This window comes from Morus notabilis, unplaced genomic scaffold, assembly GCF_000414095.1.
Source record: "Morus notabilis unplaced genomic scaffold, ASM41409v2 Scaffold1009, whole genome shotgun sequence".
NCBI lineage: Eukaryota > Viridiplantae > Streptophyta > Magnoliopsida > Rosales > Moraceae > Morus > Morus notabilis.
Window position 1 is genome coordinate 414,825 of NW_010357868.1, and position 22,365 is coordinate 437,189.

Consider the following 22,365-nt stretch of genomic DNA (forward strand, 5'->3'; position numbering starts at 1 on the left):
TCAACACTAGATTGAAGCCCCCTTGTCCAGCCATCACGAAGCAAGAGCCACCTGCCGCTCTTTCATATCGGAGTTCTTTCTCCGTCTCCGTCTCCCCATACCCATGTCGTCACCCAGATCTCCGAAAACCCTGTTAGAGAGATTGTAACATGTCTTGATTAAGATAACAAGTTGTTTAAGTATTAAAACATAAAAACACGTGTTAAAGGGACTTTAAAAAGTTGCAGCAGACAAACTGTTTTGATTCGGCCAAACCGGCAACAGCTGAAATATTGACTGCAATTGAAATATTTTGACTGCAGCAGAAATATTTTGGCTGCAGCCGAAATGTTTGCATGTCTCGGATCCGTTTGCGGCTGCAGCGGGAAAACATCCGCTGCAACATAAATTATATAGAAAACAATGTTTTCATGAGTTTATGTGATCTAAAACGTTTCGAACCATTATATTCATTGGTGATATGTTTTCATACATATCTGAACACCAATTAGCAATAGATATAACTATTGTAATAAGTGTATTAATCCATGAAAAAATATATTGACATTGAAAATGTACATTTATGTTAATGGTTATAATGTTTAAAGAGAATGCATTCATTCATTAAATGACGCATCTGTCTTTATTAATTCTCCAGAAAATTTATAGACTTCATTCATGTTCTGGAACTCAATATTATTGCTAGATATTGTGTTCAAAAGTTTGTTGTATCTTAGGGGTAATTTACCATTAAAACTCATTAGTAAACTTTGAGAAGTAGGGGCAAATAAAATCTTAAAGGAAAGTATTCATATACGTCTTAAACCCTCTCTTGTTTTCTACATTTTTTTCACCCTCTACACTCAAATTCTCCAACAAACCCAACGTCGTGGTCTGGATCTCCACGAATCAAAAAGCCGCGCCGTTGTCCTAATCTCAGCAGACCCCAAATGTCGCTACCGCCACGTAGAGTTTGCAAACCCAACCCTTGTAATTGGGTCACGTGAGGGGTCACATGAGTTTTAATGTGAGTAATTTGACGCTCTAGATGAAAAAGAAATTAATTGTACCTATTTAATGACGTCGAGAATCATTTACCAAAATTAAAAAAAAAATAAAGATTAAACTGTCTCCTAATAAAAGATTAAGCATCATCTATGCTAATTATCCTTATTTCTTTATTGGCCATTGCTGCAATTCCACGAATGAGGTTTATGGAATGCCATTCAACAATTTTTTGCGGCCCGCGCCTGAAAGTTACCGGCCACAGCCGGTTTTGTGTAAAGTGAAATTGACTTTCACAATTATAAAAAAAAAAAACAAAAATGACTTTCACGTATTTCGAGTACAACTGTTGTGTTGTGTAATACATTATATTAACAGAGGATAGAATGGTCCTTTAGTACATTAGATTATAATTTATAGGTGCAAATTTGTAATTTGGCAGAGAATTGGAAGAATAATATAACTCGAATTAAAAATTTGAATCAGCGAATTAAACGGGCCTACTACATTTAATTTATTGATTCGAATTTTAAATTTAAGTTTAGATCTCGTTTAATTTATTAATTTAAATTTTTAATTTAAGTTAAAATATAATTTTATGTAAAAATTTTTAAATGTAAGAATTTTTATTTTAATAAAATTAAAATTTAAAACTCAATTCGGTAAAACGAAGAAAACGTTAATAACTAACTAACAAACCCGCCAATTTAGAGTTTCAAATAAGCAACTGAGTTAGGCAGAGAAGTTTGGCATGTGTGGTCAATGGCAGAGCAACTTTGGAGCTCCATTGAGAGAAAATGCCTGCACCTTCTCCAACAAACAAACACAAGAGCCTCTCTCCTCCAAATCCACGCTTTCATTCTCCGGAACGCCCTCGAAACCAATGTCAATCTTCTCACCAAGTTCATCGCCACCTGCACTTCGCTTCCCCTTTCATCCTTCCAAGACTCGCTTGCTTTGCTCAATCACGCCCGCAAAGTGTTCGACAGAAGGCCCCAGAGAGACGACTCGTTCCTTTGTAACTGCATGATCAAAGCCCACATGGGTTTGCGGCAGTTTGCCGAATCTTTTGCTCTTTATAGAGATCTTAGGAGAGGAACATGTTTTGTTCCTAATAACTATACGTTTGTCGTGTTGGTGAAGTCTTGTGGTTTGAATGTGGCGATTAAGGAAGGTCAGGAGATACGTTGTCATGTTTTAAAGACGGGGTTCTGCTCGGATTTGTATGTGGGAACAGCATTGGTTGATATGTATGCGAAGTTTGGGGAGACGGGTTACGCGAGAATGTTGTTCGACGAAATGAGTGCAAGAAGCCAAGTGTCGTGGACAGCGCTCATTTGCGGATATGTTAGATCGAGAGATATGATTAACGCAAGGAAGCTTTTCGATGAGATGCCTGAGAAAGACTCGGCTATATATAATGCAATGATTGATGGTTATGCAAAATTGGGGGATATTGGCTCTGCTCGAGATTTGTTCGAGGAGATGAAAGATAGGAATTTGGTGTCCTGGACAAGTATGATTTATGGATATTGTCATTGTGGTGATTTACTTTCTGCTAGATCTCTATTTGATGCCATGCCTGAGAAGAACCTTATTTCTTGGAATACAATGATAAGTGGATATTGTCAAAACAATCAACCCCTTGAAGCCCTGAAATTATTTCGTGAAATGCAGGATTCAACATTGTTGGAACCAAATGAAGTAACCATAGTAAGCATTCTTCCAGCAATTGCGGATTTGGGTGCCCTGGATTTAGGTTGTTGGATTCACCAGTTTGTTCAAAAGAAAAGGTTTGATGGGTTAGTCAAGATATGCACTGCGCTAATAGATATGTACGCAAAATGTGGGGAAGTCGAAAAGGCCAAAACAATTTTTGATGAGATGCCCGAAAAGGAAATAGCTTCTTGGAATGCTTTGATAAATGGTTTTGCAGTGAATGGCCGTGGTGAGGAAGCATTGCAGCTGTTCTCAGAGATGCAAGACAAAAATCCTAAGCCAAATGACATAACAATGCTTGGTGTTTTATCGGCATCTAACCACAGTGGCTTAGTAGAGGAAGGGAGGAGATGTTTTAAAGCTATGGAAGGATTTGGGCTTATCCCGCAGATTGAACACTATGGTTGTATGGTAGATCTTTTGGGGAAAGCAGGATGCTTGGAGGAAGCGGAAAATTTGATAAAGAGCATGCCTTTCGAGGCTAACGGGATAATTTTGAGTTCTTTTCTTTCTGCTTGTAGTTCTTTCAAGGATGTCAATAGAGCTAAGAAATTTTTGAAAAATGCAGTCAAATTGGAGCCCGGGAATGATGGGAACTACATTACGGTGAGAAATTTGTATGCCATGGAGAGGAGGTGGAGTGATGCAGAGGAAATTAAGAGGTTAATGAGAAAGAATGGAGCAAACAAGGAGGTCGGTTGTAGTGTCATTGAGATGGATGGTAAAATCTGGGAATTTGTTTCTGGAAACAATTTGCATCCTTACTGGGACTCTGTATGCTTAACCTTGGGACAATTATGCAAGCACGTGAAAGGAGACATAACTTGATGAATTTAGGGAAAATATGTTTGTAAAAAAGAGTTCTGATTACATTTTGCTAATAACTCAGTCTCTGCTCCGCATATTATCCTAGAATTCACAATTTTGTTGTAATTTTCCGCCAACCATCCGATGCCATCTTTAACAATTTAATCAGCTTCTAAAAGGTATAATACTTGTTATGAAACACGAGTGGTTACAATCCATTTCACGTTGATTCCGAACCTAAATGCTCTCTCTGCAAGCTCCGATTCTAAGTTAAAGGTTGGTTTCAAGCGAGGAATCAGATTTCACGCTGAGAAACTTATAAAATAGTAGATACCTTGCTTACATTGATCAAACATGTCATTCTTTTATATATTGGCCTACAACACATTATTGTACCATCAATTGTATCCTGGTTTTGGCCAAATGGGGATAATTATGAGTTTCATGGGAGGAGGTTGGTTGCTTTCTTTTTTCTTTTTTCTTTTTTTTCCTTTATGTATTTCTGATATCTGCTTTTTTACATCTTTTTTCTTTTTAATCCATCTATTTTCAAGTCTTTTCTTTTTTTCATTTCTTTGGTTTAGTGATCACATATTTCCCCCATCAAGCAAAAACACTATTCTTGTTCGTTTTCTTTACATCATTCCCTTCCAAAAATGATTATGCTTGTATATGAAACTAACAATATGTTGTAGCTGTAAAATTGAACAATAGGCTCAATGTACTCGCATATGCTGAATATAGCGTCGAGAACCGTGTACGACCGGTTCGTAGAGAAAGACATCAAAACCTTCGATGAATTCCACCTTGCTGTTCTTGATATTTTCAAGTAAGCGCTTTGCACAAATTCTTTGTACTTTCCACGTTAACATGTTCTTATATTAAAAGAAAACTATGATGAAATTCTTATCACTATTACAATCATCTTGTGCTCTAAAAATCAATCTTATACAGCAATTTCAACTCTGCATTGCCCGGTAAACACTTTGATGCGCCATCACGCAAAGAAATAGAGGTAAAGAAATCAAGGTTTATGCAACTTCGACTTCACTTTTATAACTTTATTTCTTCCTAATAAAGCTGTTTGCAATTGACAATAAGCAGAAGTTCTTTAAAGACTGGAAGGAGGAAGCTGAGCCAAAAAGAAGGGAGATTTATGTGGAGTTCATGAGGAAGAACGTCAATCTGAACAAGATCGATGATACAACCATGATCACAGGAGTAATGATGCCGCCAGTCGCCATGGTGGCAAAAAGAGCAGGAGAGACTGTGCCGCAGCTTAAGATGATCAAAGTAATCCCTGATGTCGTCTTTGTCCCTTCGGCAACGGTGTTGGCTCTCTTTTCTGTCAAGATCTCCAGAAGGGTTCTTATGGGGAAAATGGCATCTTGATTACCTTGTCTATGCATATAACATATTAACAAGCCAATAAGTGACGAGACAATTTCGACAGATTGTAATGTGGGATTTCACTGTCAACTATTGTCTATCTAAATATGTCAAGGTACTAGGTAGAATGGTGTGATGACATTCCAAGAAAGAATAAAGAGAATACCCAATAATAAAGTATTTACATATATATATATATATATATATTTTTTTTTTTTTTTTTTATTTGGCTTAAAGAAACTTGGAAGCTGGATAAATTCCCGAATAAGATTGTATATTTTGTAAACGATGGGCAGAAATCCAATCAATTAAAGGACATTCGAATAGGATATTACAGTGTGTTTTGCAGCATTAGCAGCATGTACAGTGGAAATCCTTTTTACATCATCAGAGACAGAGAGAAAGAGAAACACAATTTACAGCAGAAAATATATGTGTGTATACATATATATATATATTTAAATATATATGTTTAGAATATACAATGTTGGAATTAAACAGAGCTAGCCGCTGACACTTTTAGTGCTCAAAACTATCAGTCCAAAGTAATCTTCCCAATTACCTTTTAAAGCTAATCTGAGGATCTCCAACTTCATCTTCTTAAGGCAGGCTTTCGCTTGCCACCATATCTTGTCTTCATATTAGATCCCACAACCGCTTTTGAGGTCGTAGCAGCTTCTGAAACCAGAAGAGAAGGCTTTTCTTGTTTCTTTTCTTCTGATACTTGAGGCTTCTCCACGAGCTGATCTCTCAACTTCTCAAAATCGTGCAACTCTTCCTTGGCATGCTCATTGTCTATCAGCACTTCGTCTTCGGTCTGTTCACATAAAACGATGAGCCCAACTGAGAACACGGCTAGCGCAAAAAAAAAAAACCAAAAAAAAAAAGGTGAACAATTGCAGATAATTTTCTTTTGTAAAACAAAAACTAACATGCTTGTAATATCATTATCTTCTGTGGAATAGTTAATCATCATAAAACAATTAAGGGCAAACAAGACAAGTTTCAAGGAAGAACCTACATTTGCAAGCAAGTGTCCAACCTGAAGCTGATCCGTGCTTCCAATCGTTTCAGAATGAGGGGTCACCTCTCCATGACTTGAAACTGCACTCTCAAGCATAAGCAGGTCGCCCATATTGCGCTCTGATGATGCGCGCTGAGTTGCAATACAGAGAGAATCAACTTGTAATCCATTACCACTTTCAGGAGCAGCAGGATTTTGAGCAGTGCTGACTGGTGCATTTAGAGTTGCAACGCGGCTAGACCTATTAATCGAAGAAGTATTTCCCAAGTTTCCAGAAACCACCTTTTCCGCTCGGGAAATCAACTCTCGCACCCGTGATTGTATCGTTTCAATCTTCTGGAAAAGATCCTCAAAGGAACTATCGCCATCTTGAAACTCAAAAGAGAATCCGTCATTTGTCCCCAATTCATCATTGGGATAAGTAGTCTTACCTACAGGGTGAATATAAGATGTTTATTCCAACGATAAAAGTAGTTTGCTTAAATAGTAAGTAAACTAGGTCACAGGCTTGCTTCCTCATCACTGTTTTGCTTTATTTCATAGGAATAAGAAGTAGGGAGAACCATCACCCATACCTAGATTGCCAAAATCATCATGCACAGAAGCAATGTCAGGGACAGACTTATTATTTTCTGCAAAGCAAAGCAAAGGAAACACATAGACAAATCAGAAATTAACTCGACAAATAAACACTGCATAAACATAATAGCAGACCACCTACCATAATAGGAGAACAAGTTATGCTGTGACATGTATGACACTACATCAACTACCTCTTCAACTCTCTTCCTTTTCTTCCTCTTCATGACTTTATTTCTTCCAGATTGACTCAAAAATGGAAGTGATTTCGCATCAAGACCTTCTAATGCGAACCTTCCAAACTCAAACTCCTTTCTTTCACTAAATTCTGCAAGTTCTTTATCATATTTCATCGCTTGGGACTGAAGCTCCTTAATTTGAAGCTCCATCCATTTACACCGCCACATAAGCGGACGTACAAACTTTCTCCAATGAGCCGTCAACTTCTTCTTCCTAGAAAATTAGACACACAAGTGAAACAGAAACATTATTCAGTCAAGTAAACCATGAATATCTTAACATTAAACATTTGGTAGGCACTAAAATTACAACAAGGGTTATTGGCGCTGTTATCCTTGACCAAATTTGTGACAATTCGGTACCTTGACATTTTTTCCGCCAATTAGTCCTGTATTGATGTATTTATTTACTTTTCTTTTCATTTTATAATTTGTTCCCATACCATGAAATTGATTATGGACTTTTAAAATTTAACGGAGATAATCTTGTCTTGTGCACGTTGGATGATAACTAAAAGAATTTACAGACAAATAGCCTATATTGCGGGGAAAAAAAAAATTCAAATTATACATGATAAATTTAAGATAAACATACAAATCAAGAGACAAGTTTTGTATCTGCACTTACCTCATTCGAAACTCACCGAAATATGCGTCGTACGTTGACACCGAAGCATGGTCACCATGCAACCGTGACTGAGCTTCATCGCCATTTAACACGGAATCCTCCTCTGCCCCAGATACTGTATCGCCGAAAGAGCTTGAATTCTCAATTTCATCTATGTAATCAGTTTGAACCACATCAATATTTGGCGAATGAGTAGTGTCAGTTATGTTTAGCTCCTCATTCTCAGTCATATCAGGTGGGGTGGTCTGTTTAACCACCAGTGATGCTTCCACATCAAAGGTCTCGTCCTTGTAATTACTCACACAAGGCAAGAACTCATCTCTTGGATCCTGATGGAGACTTGTGTTCTCCTTCTGAACCGAAGCTTTCATTGAAGCTTCTGACTTTGGCTTCACATCTAACTCAGGGCCCATCCTATAATGTCCCCCAAAAAATAATAATAAAGTAAAAAATAAAATAAAATAATCGACTCTGTAAATTAGAAAAATCAAAGCAAACCCAGAAAATTATACGGTGTCCTCTTTCACCGTATATAGTGTCCATATGTAGAAAAACCAGAAAAATTGACCATGAAAATAAATGAGAGAAAACCCACAAAAAATCAGAAGAAAAAAATGGATATTTCCATACCAGTGGACAGGACACTCTTTACGGATTCCAAGACTAGAAAAATTAAAGAAAATGCAGAGAATAGCAAACAATAAATAAATAAATACTGCAATATTTTACAGTTCAGTGTACATATGAAGAAACTCAGAAAATGATAATAAAATAACTTGGAGAAAACCCACAAAATTCAGAAAACAAAATTGGATACTTCCATACCAGCAGAAACGACACTCTTATAGATTCTGAAATTAGAAAAAAAATTAAAAGAAAAAAAAAACCCAGAGAATAGCAAGATTACTATTTTCTCGTGTTATTCCAAAAACGATGTCCTATTTTCACAGTTCGGAGTCCACATGCACAAAAAGACACAAAATTGATTGATCATCAAACAAATTAGGGAAGAAGAAAAGCAAAATTAAACATTTCCATACCAGCAAATCGAAACTATTATCTTTAATCGATAAACGAAACATAAACCCGCGAACTGGTAAAACCCTAGAGCATCAATCAGAAGCTAGAGAGAGAGAGAGAGAGAGAGACCTGGGATTTGGGGTGAATCTTTGGTGGGGCCAAGCTAGAGAAGACTATGGCTGGAGCATGATAAGCACCGCCGGCGGTGACAGAAAGTCGGAAGCGCGTCGAGCTCTGGCCAGATTTGGAAGGCGAGAGAAAGCTTTCGACTTTAGTTTGGGTGACAGAGAGGAGAGAGAGAGAAGGAAAGAGAGGGGGAGAGAGTTTCTACGGTGTGACTATGACCACTGTATGGCCGTCAGATTTCTGATCACCATTATGTCAACCGAATCATATTAGTGGGGTCCAATAGGAATACCTGCAAACACGTGTCATCATTTGTAAAGGGGGTGTTTGGCAATTGGCTCAACAATTTCCATTTTAGGATTGGGCCTTTCCACAGTGTGTCGTTGAAAGTCCAGTCCATAATTAAGTCGGCTCTGAGTCTCCCTAGATTTGTTTTTTTTTTTTAAATAAAAAAAAAAAGTCTCCCTAGAATTTTTGCAAAGTATTAGGAGATAATGTCTTTTTTTTTTCATGGTAATTAGGAGATAAAGTCTTGAGATTAACCTTGATTTTCAATTTATACAAAAAAAAAAAAAAAAGTATTGAGATAAACCTTGTGTTTTTAAATTTGAGTTTGTGCTTTACATTTTTTAGTGTTAAGTACAAAATCGAGATTCTTTCCATTATATCTGATCTGCGATGTTGTTGGTGGAAAAAGCTTAATATCGATTGAACACTAGTAATCGTTCAATTTAAACTATAATCACAGAAAACGACAACAAAAAAGCAACACGTTTTCATAGAGGACGACATACGAAAAACTTATCATTTCATACGAGGGAAAGGATAAACGACAACAATGAAAGGAAATGCCAGTTTAAATGAGGAAAAGGACATTGGTTGCAAATGACATGAAGATGAACGACAATCACGCGAAATGACAATATAACGAGAACAACATTAACATTTAACGACATTTGGGAACGAATGCAGTATAAAACGACACGTCGTTTAAACGATGAAACGACACTCAGCGAAGGAGTCAATCGCAATAAACGACAATCCATCGACATAAAAAACAGTCGACTGCTACACTTTGGAAGGTAGTTGGCCGGTAACTTAACGCCTCCTTTGCAATTATCATGTAAATCATTCCCAATACAAGAGTTCCCCAAAGATCTAGGAATCTAAAACCTTAAATTCATCGAACATCTAAAATAACCCACCAAAACCCACTTCACGGTTCACATCAATGGCTTCTCCACCGCTCTTATTCTTCATCTCCATCATCATCTCCGCAACTGTCATCCCCTTCGTTCGCTCTGTTCCTTTCATCGTTTTGCATGGTAATTTCTTCTCTCTCCCCCCCAATTTCATGGGTTCTCCTGCTTTTAATGCTTTCTCTCTCAATTCTTTTGATACCCTTTAAGTTATTTGACTTGTACTGTTTTTTTTTTTTTTTTTTTTGCTTTTTTTGGAATGAGAATTAATCATGTGTAATTTTCATTATCAAGCCAGTGCCTTTCTCAGATACCGTTATTCATCAGTTTCTTTTTGGTTTTTATGTGTTTGGAAACCAAATGTTGTTATAAACTTTGTTTGGTGTGACATCAGTCTAAGATTTAGACCAGGCAATACCAAACAAAATATTCAGAAACTACTTGCCAAGTGACTTGGTTCTTCATTTATTCCTGTATTCAACTTCAAATTTGTAACGTAATCAGCAAAACATATTGCCTAAAATTGATAAATGTTATACTTATCGATGTTAATGATACTATCCCCACATATTTGGGAGTACCATAAAACCTCCATATAGCACAGTGGGACACAGTTTTTTTATCTCGTATTTTGTTATGCAATTGTTCTCTTTCACAGACATTTCTAGCGATGCATCGCCAATCATGATGAATAGCAGTGCTCGTTTTAGGACATTTAGGAAAGTTATTTTAAGATTGAAATCTCTGTATGCATTTCATGACAGGAATTGGAGATAAATGCACCAATCGAGGGATCACGCATTTCACTGAGGAACTAAGCAACTGGTCTAGTTCTCAAGGATATTGCATGTATATGCTTTTCTGGATGTTAAGCTCTGTTTGTAATGAATTTATTGCTGTCCATATGAATTCTGAATAAAATCTCTTTTTCTTTTCTTTTGTTTTTTTTTTTTTTTTTTTTTTTTAGGGAAATTGTTTTTTTTTTTTTTTTTTTTTTTTTTTTTTTTGTAGAGAAATTGGAAAGGGGCCGTGGGATTCGTGGACAATGCCCTTGTTGGAACAGGTGATTATTGAATTCATAAACAAGAAAATGAGTTCATTTAGTACTTACAATCTTACACACTAAAATTGTTTATCATACTTTTCATTGCAGACTGCTATTGTTTGTGAGAAGGTGGTGAATTAGTTTGGTAATACAATTTTTTATTCTTCCAGCTTGGATATTGAAGTATAGTTTTTTTTTCTTAATATAGCTTTCATTTTAATTTATAGGTGAAGCAAATGAGTGAACTGAGTGAGGGTTACAACATAGTTGGACTTTCTCAGGTGATTGATAAGTGCTGTAAACTTTTTCTTCCTTTTTATGTACTTTGGCGAATATTCCTTTTTTTATATAACTAATGTATAGAAATTCATGAAAAGTGGATTTTCTGTGTCGGCTAAGCTAGTTCTAACACGTTGCATATTCCATCCATTTTGCAGGGTAATGCGATCGGTCGAGGTGTTATTGAGTTTTGTGATGGGGGACCTGCTGTAAGAACTTGTTTTAACAGTTTGTTTTATGTTATTGTATTTCCCACACAATCTGAAATTTAATCCCATTGGCCTTGTCACTTAACACAAGTAACAGAAGTCAAATCTTTCTATATTCTTGCTGTTCAAAATGCTATTACTCTTCTTTATACAGGTTAAGAATTTCATATCACTTGGAGGTCCCCATGCCGGTACTGCTTCTATTCCACTTTGTGGAGTATGTGCTTCTTTTCTTGCCTCATCTTTTTTTCTCTGATTTTAGATAGATTCTTATCTTGCCCAACTTCAAAAGATGTTGAAGTACCGAAATACTACTACTACTTTATACGATTTCTGTTATTTACTCGGCAGAACTAAACATGCTAATAATCTATGTCCATGCGTCTAGAGAGAGAGAGAGAGTAAAGTTACTGCAACTGGTTTGACATTCTCTATTTTTTTCAGTCTGGGTGGATTTGCATTCTTATTGACAGTTTAATCAAGTCAGAGATCTACAGCAACTACATCCAGGTTCAAATTTTACTCTAAGCTTTCAGTTTCTTCTCACCTTTTGTATTTAATTTGTTTTTTCCCATTTTTCATTTGTTACCGCTATTTGTTTCAATTGGTAATTCTCTTCAATAATGTTGCTTGGCTTCTATAATTTTGCAGGAACACTTGGCTCCTAGTGGTTATCTTAAAATCCCAACCGTAAGTGTAATACTTACGTATCTTTAAATCCAACCACGATCTGTTTCAATGCGATTATTTTGAACTGTACTATTGCTTTCCGAGTATCGTTAAGCCTCATTTTCCCAACATTGAAGCTAACAATTTCCATGACCTTATCCTTTCTCCAGGATATTGATGACTATTTGAGTGGTTGTAAATTTCTCCCAAAGCTTAATAATGAAATCCCTAACGAGAGAAATGCCACCTACAAGGAAAGATTTGCTAGCATAGAGAATTTGGTACTCATAATGGTGAGTTCTACAAGTCATTTTGTTCCCTTGGTTTATGGTATATAAATTCGATCCTCAGTGTTATGTGAAGTTACTGTGATTTTGTTTTGTTCTTTTTTTTTTTTTTTTTTGGCTTGCTGTGATTCTTCTCCTTTTTCTCTGCATGCTTGAGCAGTTTGAGCAGGACACCATTTTGATACCGAAAGAAACTGCTTGGTTTGGATATTATCCCGATGGGACTTTCGATTCTGTTCTGCCCCCTCAAGAGGTATCTTTTGCAATTCCATAAACTCGTCTCTTCTTATTAGCATGTCATATTTGATAGGAACAATTCAGATGTTACTGTAAGTAAATGCACGTGTTTGAAAGTAGAGATTCATTTTTAACTGCAGAATAATTGTTTTCATGTCTATTTAACACGGTTTACTGCCTATAGACAAAGCTCTACATTGAAGACTGGATTGGTTTAAGAACTTTGGATGAAGCTGGGAAAGTTAAATTCGTAAGCGTGTCGGGAAATCATCTAGAAATCTCTAGGAGTGACATGGCAAAATACATAGTGCCGTACTTGATCGGCCAGTCAGCAACACAGCAGGCAATGGCCGGCTCTTTGTCTCATGACAATTGGTTTTCATCAATGTGGAACAACTTCCTGGAACTGGCTGGGATTACTGAGAGTCGCCTTTTGCAGCGCTCTATCTATTAAGCCGATGGTCGTCGGCTAGATCGATGATGAGGAATTTAAAGGATTGGAATGAAGAGTGAAAAACACAAGTTCTAAATGGTTACCACTGGTAGACATATGTACCAATCAATCCAGTGAGACTTTGTTACATTTGTCTATGTTAATGTGATTGTTTCGATCGTAATTATGTTCCATTGGCTGCTTGTTATCTGTCAAGAACAGCCTGCCTGATTTCAAGAAAACAATATTTTATAAGAACAACGTTAGCTTCCCAAATAATGTTAGATTCCCAACATTTTAATACCAATTATGTGTTAGAGATTTAAAATTACACATTTTCTAGATATTATAGGGCTTGTTTAGGAGAGCTTCCTGAAAGCTATTTTTAACTTCATGACTTCAATAAGTTATTTTTGAAAGTGTTTCGAATGATCTGTAAAAAGTGTTTTAAATTTTTAGAAGAGCTTCTAATTAAAGTCACAAAATGAGACTTTTTTTATTAAAAAAAATACTTATAAATAAACTTTAAAACTTGTACTAAAATTTCATTAAGGCATTATGGACTTAATTCTAAATACTTGTTACCTATTAGAAAATTTAAAAATGATTTTGACCCATTAAACTCTTTTTTTTTTTTTTTTACTGATCCTTATTTAAAAGTCATAACTTTTACTTCTTTTTTTCTACTAAATACAAACAAAAGTAAAAACTCTGTCAAACGAGCCACATATATTTCATCTGAGGAATTCGCCTGCTGCCATGAAAATTTCTCGGATCCTCAATACCCTTCTGGTCAAAATTGCCCACTGATTAAATCTAAAATCAGATGGACAAATAACAACACTGGTAAGTCTCAAAACAGCTAAGATATGTATTATTATCTAAGACGAGATTGCCACAATGAATAGAGACAAAAATTGTGTGATAAGATTACAAGACCGATCCCCCACCTAAAAGTACTCTTTGATACAATGGGGAAGCTACTCGAACCTAAATCAACAACATTTATGCCTAAGAAATAAGGAGACTTGAAAGAAGAAAAAAGGAAGGAAAAAAAGGAAATGAGATTAATGAGGTTGGACAGAATTTCTACAGCACTTTAAGGTTTCAAAGAGCAGAAGGCCGCGCGTAGACTGTGTTCTTATCGCGCTCTATACCGCTGTGCAAGAGGCCGTCCATGATCGAGTTTGAAGGTTGGTCATTTATCTGTGTGCAAGAACATCTAGCAGCCGGCTTGATTAGTCTTCAAAGCGAGGATTCTATGTGATGATGCTCGAGATTGCGAAGTACGATTCGGGCGAAGATTTTGGCTTCGAGCGGAGCAGTTGCTGCTGCAGCAGCGGCCCGCAGGACTCTTGCTGCTCCTGCATTCTGCATAAGACTCGCATGGTGGATTGCATGCCTGCCACCAGGAATAGTAAACTGCAGATGAAAAGAGCAAAACACGGAGACGCCTCCACAGGTTAGTTTAAAGATTTCTATTAAAAGCAAATCGCGTCACCGCACGCACAATGAGAGTCTCAACATGCCTAAAAAATACCTGTAGAAGAGCAAATGCCGCACATGCCTTGAGTACAGATGACGAGTTCCGCAGCATGGCAACAAACCTTCCAATTTCCGCTCCACTAAGAAGTGCAAATATAAAGATTACGAAAGACTTCAATGAATAAAATAAATGAGAAACTGGCCAATTAAAAGGTAAAGAGTACTGCTAAAATCAGATATCTGGTCTACCCACTTGACCAAAAAGAACGACTTAAACAATTGGAGATTATTGGCATTGCAAACCAAACAAGACAAGACAGGTAACGAACTGAAAGTTGGGTAAAAGAGGTCCATTCAACCAACAGTAAAAACTGAAAACAAGTAACCAGAGCTATCTGATCACCAACTGCAAGTCCAACCAGAACATAAGACCTTAGCTAGAATTACCCAGAGAAAGAGAGGATTGATTTCACCAACTCAGAGTTAGGCAATAAGATTCCAACTGTTACTTTGCATTAGAATGACAGCCAACAAAAATGGGGGGAGAGAGAGAGAGAGAGAGAGCAAACCTGCATCTCAGATGCCCTGCTTCCTGAATACGGGCTCCTTCCGTTACTTGTGCCAATGCTGCAGGGGCTGATGACGCAGCAGCCGCAGCGAACGAGTGTGGATCAGAGAATGTGAGTACAAAGGCTTCAATGTGCTTTAGAGCCATTCTTCTAGCGCCGTCTAAGCTCACGCTCTTTGAAATACTTTCCGATGAAGTCCCAACAAGAGCATATTCATCCATTCTACAAGAAGTGTTTTGCAAATTTATCAAGTCTTCGTGCAAAATTGCAAATGATATGTCAAGAATAATATTGTTATGTTAGAGATTAAAGTAGAGTATCAACTACTTCAATCTTTTGAAATGCCACTCTATTAATTATAACTCATATAACAAACGAGTATCTAACACTAGCAGAAACCAATCTTAAGTAGCTATCAAGTGCAAAACTAATAAGAGACTTTAGGATCAGGTTAGTAACCACTTTCTGATCGAAATTTCCATATGAGACACATAGAGAACAGAACATCACATCATTACAAATACACTATAAAAGAGAGGAAAACACAAAGGTCATAATAACTACCTTCCATCAAACATGTATGCCAATGCCAATGCAGCCATGAAGCGTGCCATCTTCGATACCGAGGAAGAGCATAGATGAACAAGTGCAGGAACTCCTCCTTCCTCTACAATTCGGAGAGCGTTGCCAGGGTTAAATGCCAAGTTCCACAGCGCTCCTGCCGCTGTTTCATGGACATCCTGAAATCAGAAATTGATGTTAGTTACGGCAAAGACGATCGATAGAAGAAAAGAACCTAACATTTACACCTTTATTCCTTGAAGTCTATGGTCCAACCCATAGGACTTGAAATACAGAACTTTTGAACCTTTCATCAAAAAGATCTATCCAACCCATAGGACTTGAAATACAGAACTTTTGAACCTTTCATCAAAAAGATCTATCCAACCCATAGGACTTGAAATACAGAACTTTTGAACCTTTCATCAAAAAGAAAGGAAAACAACAAGAACTTACTTCTGCATCAGAGCGTGCCAACGCAATCAGTGGGACAACACCTCCTTCTCGTCCAATAGCGATGCTAACAAATAAAACACCAAAACCAATTAAAATCTATTGTACGAAAAGTGATATTCACATCTATAAGAATAACATGCAAATTTTTTCCACAAGGACTAGGTTCAGCAAACAAGAATTGTAGTATACTTGGAGGAAATTCATGACACAATATGATGAACAATGAGAACTGATCCCCGAGTGCAGAAATTCAACAATCAAGTAACAAATCTAGTGTTGAAATCTCCTAGGAAAAACAATGTGTTGTACACTGCAAAACTTACTAGCGGCTACTTCCTTAAACCAGTCTAAAAGCTGTCCCCACATAGGCAATAGTAATACATATGGATAATTTGAATGCTATGTTGTCAAACAGTCATGTCATCATGTGCATTTGATCACAAAAAATGTCGGGCAGAATTGCTAACAAACAAAGTTACCTCAGAGATTTCAACGAACGAAAGTCATAAACAACAGAATCAAGCTTTCCTACTTTTGGTGTGTGAAGGCCACAGGATGAAAAAGAAAAAAAAATTCATACACATACCTATTTACTTCTGAGACTGACAGTCCCCACAGAGCACCAGCAGCCCTTTCCTGTAGACCCGGGGAAGCATTTGAACAGGATTGTGCAAGAGCAACCTAAAAGAGCAACAAGAGAAGAGTTAAGCAAACAATAACACTATCTAGCTTCTATACTTCCAAATTTACGCTTGACAATCATAAAAAAAAATTAAGCTTCCATCCAAGAATAATTACTTCTGTTATTTCATAACCACCCTCGGTAATATCAACCTTAGTGAGATACTAATGGCTGCAAGGCATTTTTTGAACTAGAACCGTATTCCTCCAAAAGGGTTTTCTACCACAGAGTAGTCATAAAAGCTGTAGTTCATTACAGTCATCAAAGAAAGTTAAAAGTTCAAAAGAGTGATACCAATGCTTCAACACCGCCGGCTGCTGCGATTGCTTCTCGATTTCTATCGTCGAAAGAAAGATTCCATAATGCCCCAGCAGCTTCTTGTCTGTTAGAGGAATATATCAACACCACCATTTTCACTTACGCAAGAGACTTACTAATAACTTGCTAGATAAGAATGCAGATACAGATTATAGTAGTAATCTAACCTAACACCTTCATGGGGAGATTGTGTAAGCTGTACTAGTGCTTCAAGAGCTCCTGCCTCTTGTCCAACTGCAGCGTTATTGCTGTTACTATCTCCATGAGCGGCCAAATTTGCCAAGGCACGGGCAGCCTGTTATACACAAGTGATGACTAATTAGTAATTTGCAAATCTAGAAACTGATACACACACTTGTGCCATGCACGGAAAGACTGCTCAATGCAAAATGTGCAGTATTATACGTCTTAAAACGTGGAAAAAAAAATAGTAATCATGAAAATGACTAAGAAATATGAAACTAAGATGTCATATTCCACTTTCACTTCGTGTAATATACAAAGAATTGACCTCCGTACTCCCTTAGTAATGAAAAATATTGTTACCTGCTCTTGCACTCCCTCAAACTTGCAGTTACGAGCTAGCATCACCAAAGCATGCACGCCACCTGCCACTGCAACCTCTGTGCTACACTTATCATCAGCCGCCAAATTCGCCAGCGCACCTGCTGCACGTTCCTGGAACCAGAAATATAGGGAGAAAACCATTAGTTTAATCCAATTGTGTGTGGGCACAAGTAATGCAAGATACTTAAGCATTGTACACAGAAAAAATGCAAGTCATGACAGGTACAAACCAGAACTCCATCACCACCAGAGGACCACTTGAATATAAGATCCACTAAAGCCTTTACTCCTCCAGCCTCGGCAATGGCGCCCTGGATGGTAAATCACATTTGTTATATGAGTTAAACCGTTGAGCACAGTTAAGGACGAAAGCAATAATTTCCAAATATCAAACCTTATGCTCTTCTCCAACAGAGAGATTCCATAGCCCTCCAGCAGCTTCTTCAGCAACTAGCCTGTTCATAGACCTTGCTAAACCAGCAAGAATAGTGATCCCTCCTTCCTCGGCAACAGCTTTCGCAACATTGGCATTAACAGACAAGTTTGCTATAGCCTTCTCAAGCAAAACAAGCAGCAAAACAAGAAAAATAGTTACTTTGTTTGGCACTTTGCACATAACAATCATGCTCAAATGAAGATTTGACATTGACTCAAGGCCCAAAACGTGCACTATACTGTGTTAAACAGCTAAGATATAGAACAACAATAGTTGTTCAAGCCAACAGCATGCCCATAAAAATTTACCTTTGCAGACTCTGACTGGAGTCCTTCCCGCCAAGATTTTGCCAGGTTCAGAAGGAGGCGTATGCCACCGTCTCTCATAACTGCTTCAGCCCTTCCACAATCTATAGTAGCATTTTCATCATCAATGACAACAAAAGTAGCAAGTCCCGTGGCTGCCCTTTCCTGGACATCCTCTTGAGAACTCTGCATTAAATTCAGCAACAGTGTTGCGCCTTGCTTGAGCCAAAAGTCATCCAAGCCATGTTGATTTGTCTCAGCGATGCGCAAAAGAGTATGGGACAGGATCCACTCAAGCCACGTCATGATTTCATCCAAGTTTCTATCTTTCATTTTTGAATTCCTCCAATCCAAAAACACATTCTTCCCCTTCTTTGAGATATCGACAAATAAAGAACCTATATCTTTCAAAATATCAGTAAAAAGAGCTAGCAACATTTTTCCTTTATTTTTACTACTGGAAAAGTTGACATCTTCTTCAAGAAATGGACAATTCAAGGCACACAAAACTTTCAAGCTCGGTGAAGATGATAACAATCGCGCAACAGCAGTTGAGCCAATGTCAGTTCTTGAAATATCTAAACCAATCAAGTGTGGGAACTTAGGCCACTGGTGCGAAGCTACACCCCACTTCATATTCGAAGTCCCTGCAACTGATAAATAACGGACTGATACTACATTCCCCAACGCCATCTCATCTATGTTCAGACAGTCTATAAACCCGATATCAGTCAATTTCAGACAGTGCTTGGCCAAAGCGTTGATTGCATCACCATTGATATCCCTTACTCCAGAAAGCCGAAGCCTTTTCAATACTGGACAGCAAAGAGCTATTGCCTTTATAGCATCACTACTGATCCTTTCACAGAAATCAGGACCAAGCTGAAGGCTTTCAAGCACCTCATGCCGGGCCACAATCACAGAAAGTGTAGCATCAGTTATTTTTCTGCAATAATCGCCACTTATTTCACGCAAATTCCTAGCTTGGAGATGAATTATCGCGTCAGCAGACTCCGCCCCACGGAACCTAAGCTTCCGAAGATTCACACACCTAGGAGCAAGCGAAGCTGCCATCAAAACATCGCACTTGTGAGCGCGAAGATCTAAAGAAGTCCACAAGCACGGCGAAACCCCAAGAACCTTCCACGTTTTACATGTTGACGACAAGCTTGCTCTGTCACGATAATTCAGACATGAAAACAATTGAATCACTGTATCATCAGGAAGACTAGTCCAATCCGCAAACCCACTTCGGTCCAAACCCGAAACCTCATCCTCAATTTCGCGATAGCTAGGCAAGATTACCTTTTCCTTCCCTTTCCGAGCCACCTTCCTCCGAACCCTACGACTCATATCTCAATCAATCTACACAGACCCACAAACCAATACCATTCACCCTCTAAAAAAACCCAAATTATATAACCTGTTTACGCAAATCTAAAAAGACCCAGAAGAGTATAACCGCTAATCTCAAACACCCAAATCCTAAAATCACCAATGGAACACAAGCAAACCCAGAAACCAATATCTTTTTCGCAATCCAAAAACCCTAAAAATACTCAAACAAGAATTGAAATTCTTTCTAGCTAACATATATGATATATCTCTCTCCCTATATGTACATCACATGTAATTCAAGAATCCAAGTCCAAGCGATATCGAAAAGCTAAAGAAAATCCGGTATCATAAATGCATTAAAGTGAAGAACAAAGGCGGTTTTTTTTCTCTTAATCTCAAACCTGAAAAGGGTATGTGGGGCTATATCAGAACAATCAAGTTGAAGCTTTTATTGGAATCAGAGAATCCAACCACATGCCCTTAATGTGATTTGCATTCTAATTGATTTAGAGAGAGAGAGAGAGAGATAGTTATAGAGGGAAAGGAAGGAAGGAAGAGGGAGAGAGGAGACAAAAGCTGGAGAAGGGTCGGTGGAGAATTTCAGGTTTGCTCTTTGGATTGCAAAAGCGAGCAGAGCCAAACCCTCAAAGCAAGTTGTCTACCTCTCTCCCCCTATTTGCCACTGCAATTTTGTTAGAGAGAGAAATATGTAATCTTTTAGGGGATTTAAGGAAGAAAATGAGGGGAGAAAAAGAAAAAGGAAAAGGTTTGGGGAAGAGAATTACAGCATTTATAAATTAGGGGTGTGATTGAGATGAGTTGGAGAAGAATATGAAACTACAGCTCCCGAGAGAAGAAGAGAAAAACCACCATTCTCTTCCACTATATATCCATATAAATACCCCTTCTTGATTAAATAAACTTTTTGCTTTGCGTACAATATATTTTTATTTTGTGTACAATATATTTTTAGGAATTGTTTTCTAAGTGTCTAATCAGAATGATAGTTGTATAATTTTATATAAATTATGTATATTTATATGTAAAATTGTGTATATTTAATATGAAATACAACAAATCATCCAATATATATATTTTCATGCTATTATTATAAAAAATACATGTTTCGAGGATTAATATACATTGTCGTTACTTATAACTTTATACATAATTTTATATGTAAATATATACGATTTTACATGTAAATATACATAATTTATGTAAAATTATACAACTGTCATTCCGGTCAGACAATTTCCAAATGTCTGACCAAGGACCTTACTTATATTTTTATTTTGAAAACAAGTCCAATACATACAGTTGAATTTTTTAGAAATACATACATTTTTTCTATGCCTTATATTAGCTAAGATTACAAATTTTAAGAATTTTATAGTGGAGTATAAAACTCTTAAACTATGTTTACGATTGCTAAAAAGAGTTTAAAAAATGGGCAATTAACACTGACACCTCATGTATTTTATTGACAATCTATTGATTGAAATTAATCACGTTAATACTCTTGACTTTAAAAAAAATTACACATACACCTCCTTCGTCATTTGACCATCAATGTTGACTGTTTATTTTTTTAAAAAAAATCCAAAAATATCCCTCCATGTAGAAGAAAACGTTTTTAAGCAATGTATAATACTATAAGGGCCCATTTAGTTCGTTGATTCGAGTTGATATGTGACTTTATGTGAGAGCTTTTTACTGTAGTAAAAAAGTTATATGTGATTATTTTTGAGAATATTTTACTGTAGCAAAACTCGAATTCTAAACTTGAATCAGTAAAAATGAATGGGACCTAAATATCAGTTTCACTCTTATTTGACATTGATTTTTACACACTTTATTAAAAATTTTACTCTAATGAAGATCTTTCAAAAAAAATGTTTGTTATCGTTCCTTTATTAATCAAAAGTCCCTGGCGAAACACCCACCTTCTGAACAAGAACCACCACGACAACTAAGGGTGGCAATTCGTGCTGACAAGTCGTGTTTGTGTCGTGTTGAACCCTTTAGTTGACACGAATAGGTCTGACACGAACACGACATGTTTATTAATTGTGTCAAAATACAAAACTCAAACACGACATATATATTGGCGGGTTGATACGACACGGTTTATTATTATTATTTTGAAGCTAGGCTTGTGAATTGGAGCGGAGTATCTGAATATGCCTTAGTTTGGTATTACTTTTTCCTTTTAGAATCAGTTTTTGTTTGTAGTATAAGTTAATTTTAGTGTTTGATAAATCTCCTTAAAAGTATTTTTTGAAGAATTTTTCAAGAATCTACAGTCAAAATTAGAAGCAGTCTAAAAACAACTTTAACTTTTAGATTGTGCGGAAATCAGCATAGTACAATTAATGAAACTTTCATAATACCCATAATACCCCTAATGAAATTTAAAATTTACAATCTTTTCAATCTAAAATTCAGACTCATAATATAATATAATATAATAGTAATATTATAACAAATAATATCATAATTATATTAATAACTCTAATATTATTATTTTATTATATAATATGATATTATAATTATTTTAATAATATGATATTATAATTATAATATTATATTGTAATATTATTTTATAATATATTATATATTATATTGTATTGATATAATTGTATTTATTATATTAATAATATTAAAATAATATCATTACATTATATTATATTGATATAATTATATTTATTATATTAATAATAATATAATAATTAATATAATTAAATATTAATATAATCTTATAATTCTAATATC

At 36.4% G+C, this 22,365-nt stretch overlaps 5 protein-coding genes across 8 annotated transcripts; 3 read left to right on the forward strand and 2 right to left on the reverse strand.

The window, feature by feature from the left end:
• Positions 1 to 1,746: 1,746 nt before the first annotated feature.
• LOC21404666 (pentatricopeptide repeat-containing protein At2g44880) lies at positions 1,747 to 3,697 on the forward strand. The gene has a single exon (XM_010090993.2). The coding sequence runs from the start codon at positions 1,747 to 1,749 to the stop codon at positions 3,529 to 3,531; it is 1,785 nt and encodes a 594-aa protein (XP_010089295.1). The 3' UTR covers positions 3,532 to 3,697.
• A 227-nt stretch (positions 3,698 to 3,924) lies between these two features.
• Positions 3,925 to 5,063, forward strand: LOC21404667. The gene is made up of 4 exons (XM_024177195.1): positions 3,925 to 3,964; positions 4,225 to 4,339; positions 4,465 to 4,525; positions 4,615 to 5,063. Exons 1-4 carry the CDS (start codon positions 3,934 to 3,936, stop codon positions 4,900 to 4,902), a joined length of 495 nt encoding a protein of 164 aa, XP_024032963.1. The 5' UTR covers positions 3,925 to 3,933; the 3' UTR covers positions 4,903 to 5,063.
• Positions 5,064 to 5,136: 73 nt separating this feature from the next.
• On the reverse strand, positions 5,137 to 8,725 carry LOC21404668. Of its 4 annotated transcripts, none has more exons than XM_024177068.1 (6): positions 8,519 to 8,725; positions 7,370 to 7,783; positions 6,645 to 6,955; positions 6,499 to 6,555; positions 5,942 to 6,354; positions 5,137 to 5,716 (listed from the first exon to the last, which is right to left on the reverse strand). In XM_024177068.1, exons 2-6 carry the CDS (start codon positions 7,780 to 7,782, stop codon positions 5,492 to 5,494), a joined length of 1,419 nt encoding a protein of 472 aa, XP_024032836.1. In that variant the 5' UTR covers position 7,783; positions 8,519 to 8,725; the 3' UTR covers positions 5,137 to 5,491. The 4 variants fall into 4 exon arrangements, with proteins under 4 accessions (XP_024032836.1, XP_024032832.1, XP_024032846.1 ...); XM_024177064.1 differs by having other exon boundaries at positions 5,139 to 5,716; positions 5,921 to 6,354; XM_024177078.1 differs by having other exon boundaries at positions 5,614 to 5,754.
• Positions 8,726 to 9,611: 886 nt separating this feature from the next.
• On the forward strand, positions 9,612 to 13,174 carry LOC21404669 (palmitoyl-protein thioesterase 1). Its single transcript, XM_024177186.1, has 12 exons — positions 9,612 to 9,840; positions 10,479 to 10,563; positions 10,726 to 10,777; positions 10,868 to 10,888; positions 10,987 to 11,040; positions 11,197 to 11,247; positions 11,402 to 11,464; positions 11,692 to 11,757; positions 11,899 to 11,937; positions 12,087 to 12,209; positions 12,364 to 12,456; positions 12,625 to 13,174. The coding sequence occupies exons 1-12, from the start codon at positions 9,747 to 9,749 to the stop codon at positions 12,892 to 12,894; spliced, it is 1,011 nt and encodes a 336-aa protein (XP_024032954.1). The 5' UTR covers positions 9,612 to 9,746; the 3' UTR covers positions 12,895 to 13,174.
• A 546-nt stretch (positions 13,175 to 13,720) lies between these two features.
• On the reverse strand, positions 13,721 to 20,459 carry LOC21404670 (protein ARABIDILLO 1). Its single transcript, XM_010090997.2, has 13 exons — positions 19,992 to 20,459; positions 18,256 to 19,617; positions 17,906 to 18,064; positions 17,742 to 17,822; positions 17,491 to 17,622; positions 17,112 to 17,239; positions 16,921 to 17,008; positions 16,531 to 16,625; positions 15,945 to 16,008; positions 15,492 to 15,667; positions 14,928 to 15,149; positions 14,414 to 14,498; positions 13,721 to 14,295 (listed from the first exon to the last, which is right to left on the reverse strand). Exons 2-13 carry the CDS (start codon positions 19,603 to 19,605, stop codon positions 14,119 to 14,121), a joined length of 2,757 nt encoding a protein of 918 aa, XP_010089299.1. The 5' UTR covers positions 19,606 to 19,617; positions 19,992 to 20,459; the 3' UTR covers positions 13,721 to 14,118.
• Between the last annotated feature and the right edge of the window lie 1,906 nt (positions 20,460 to 22,365).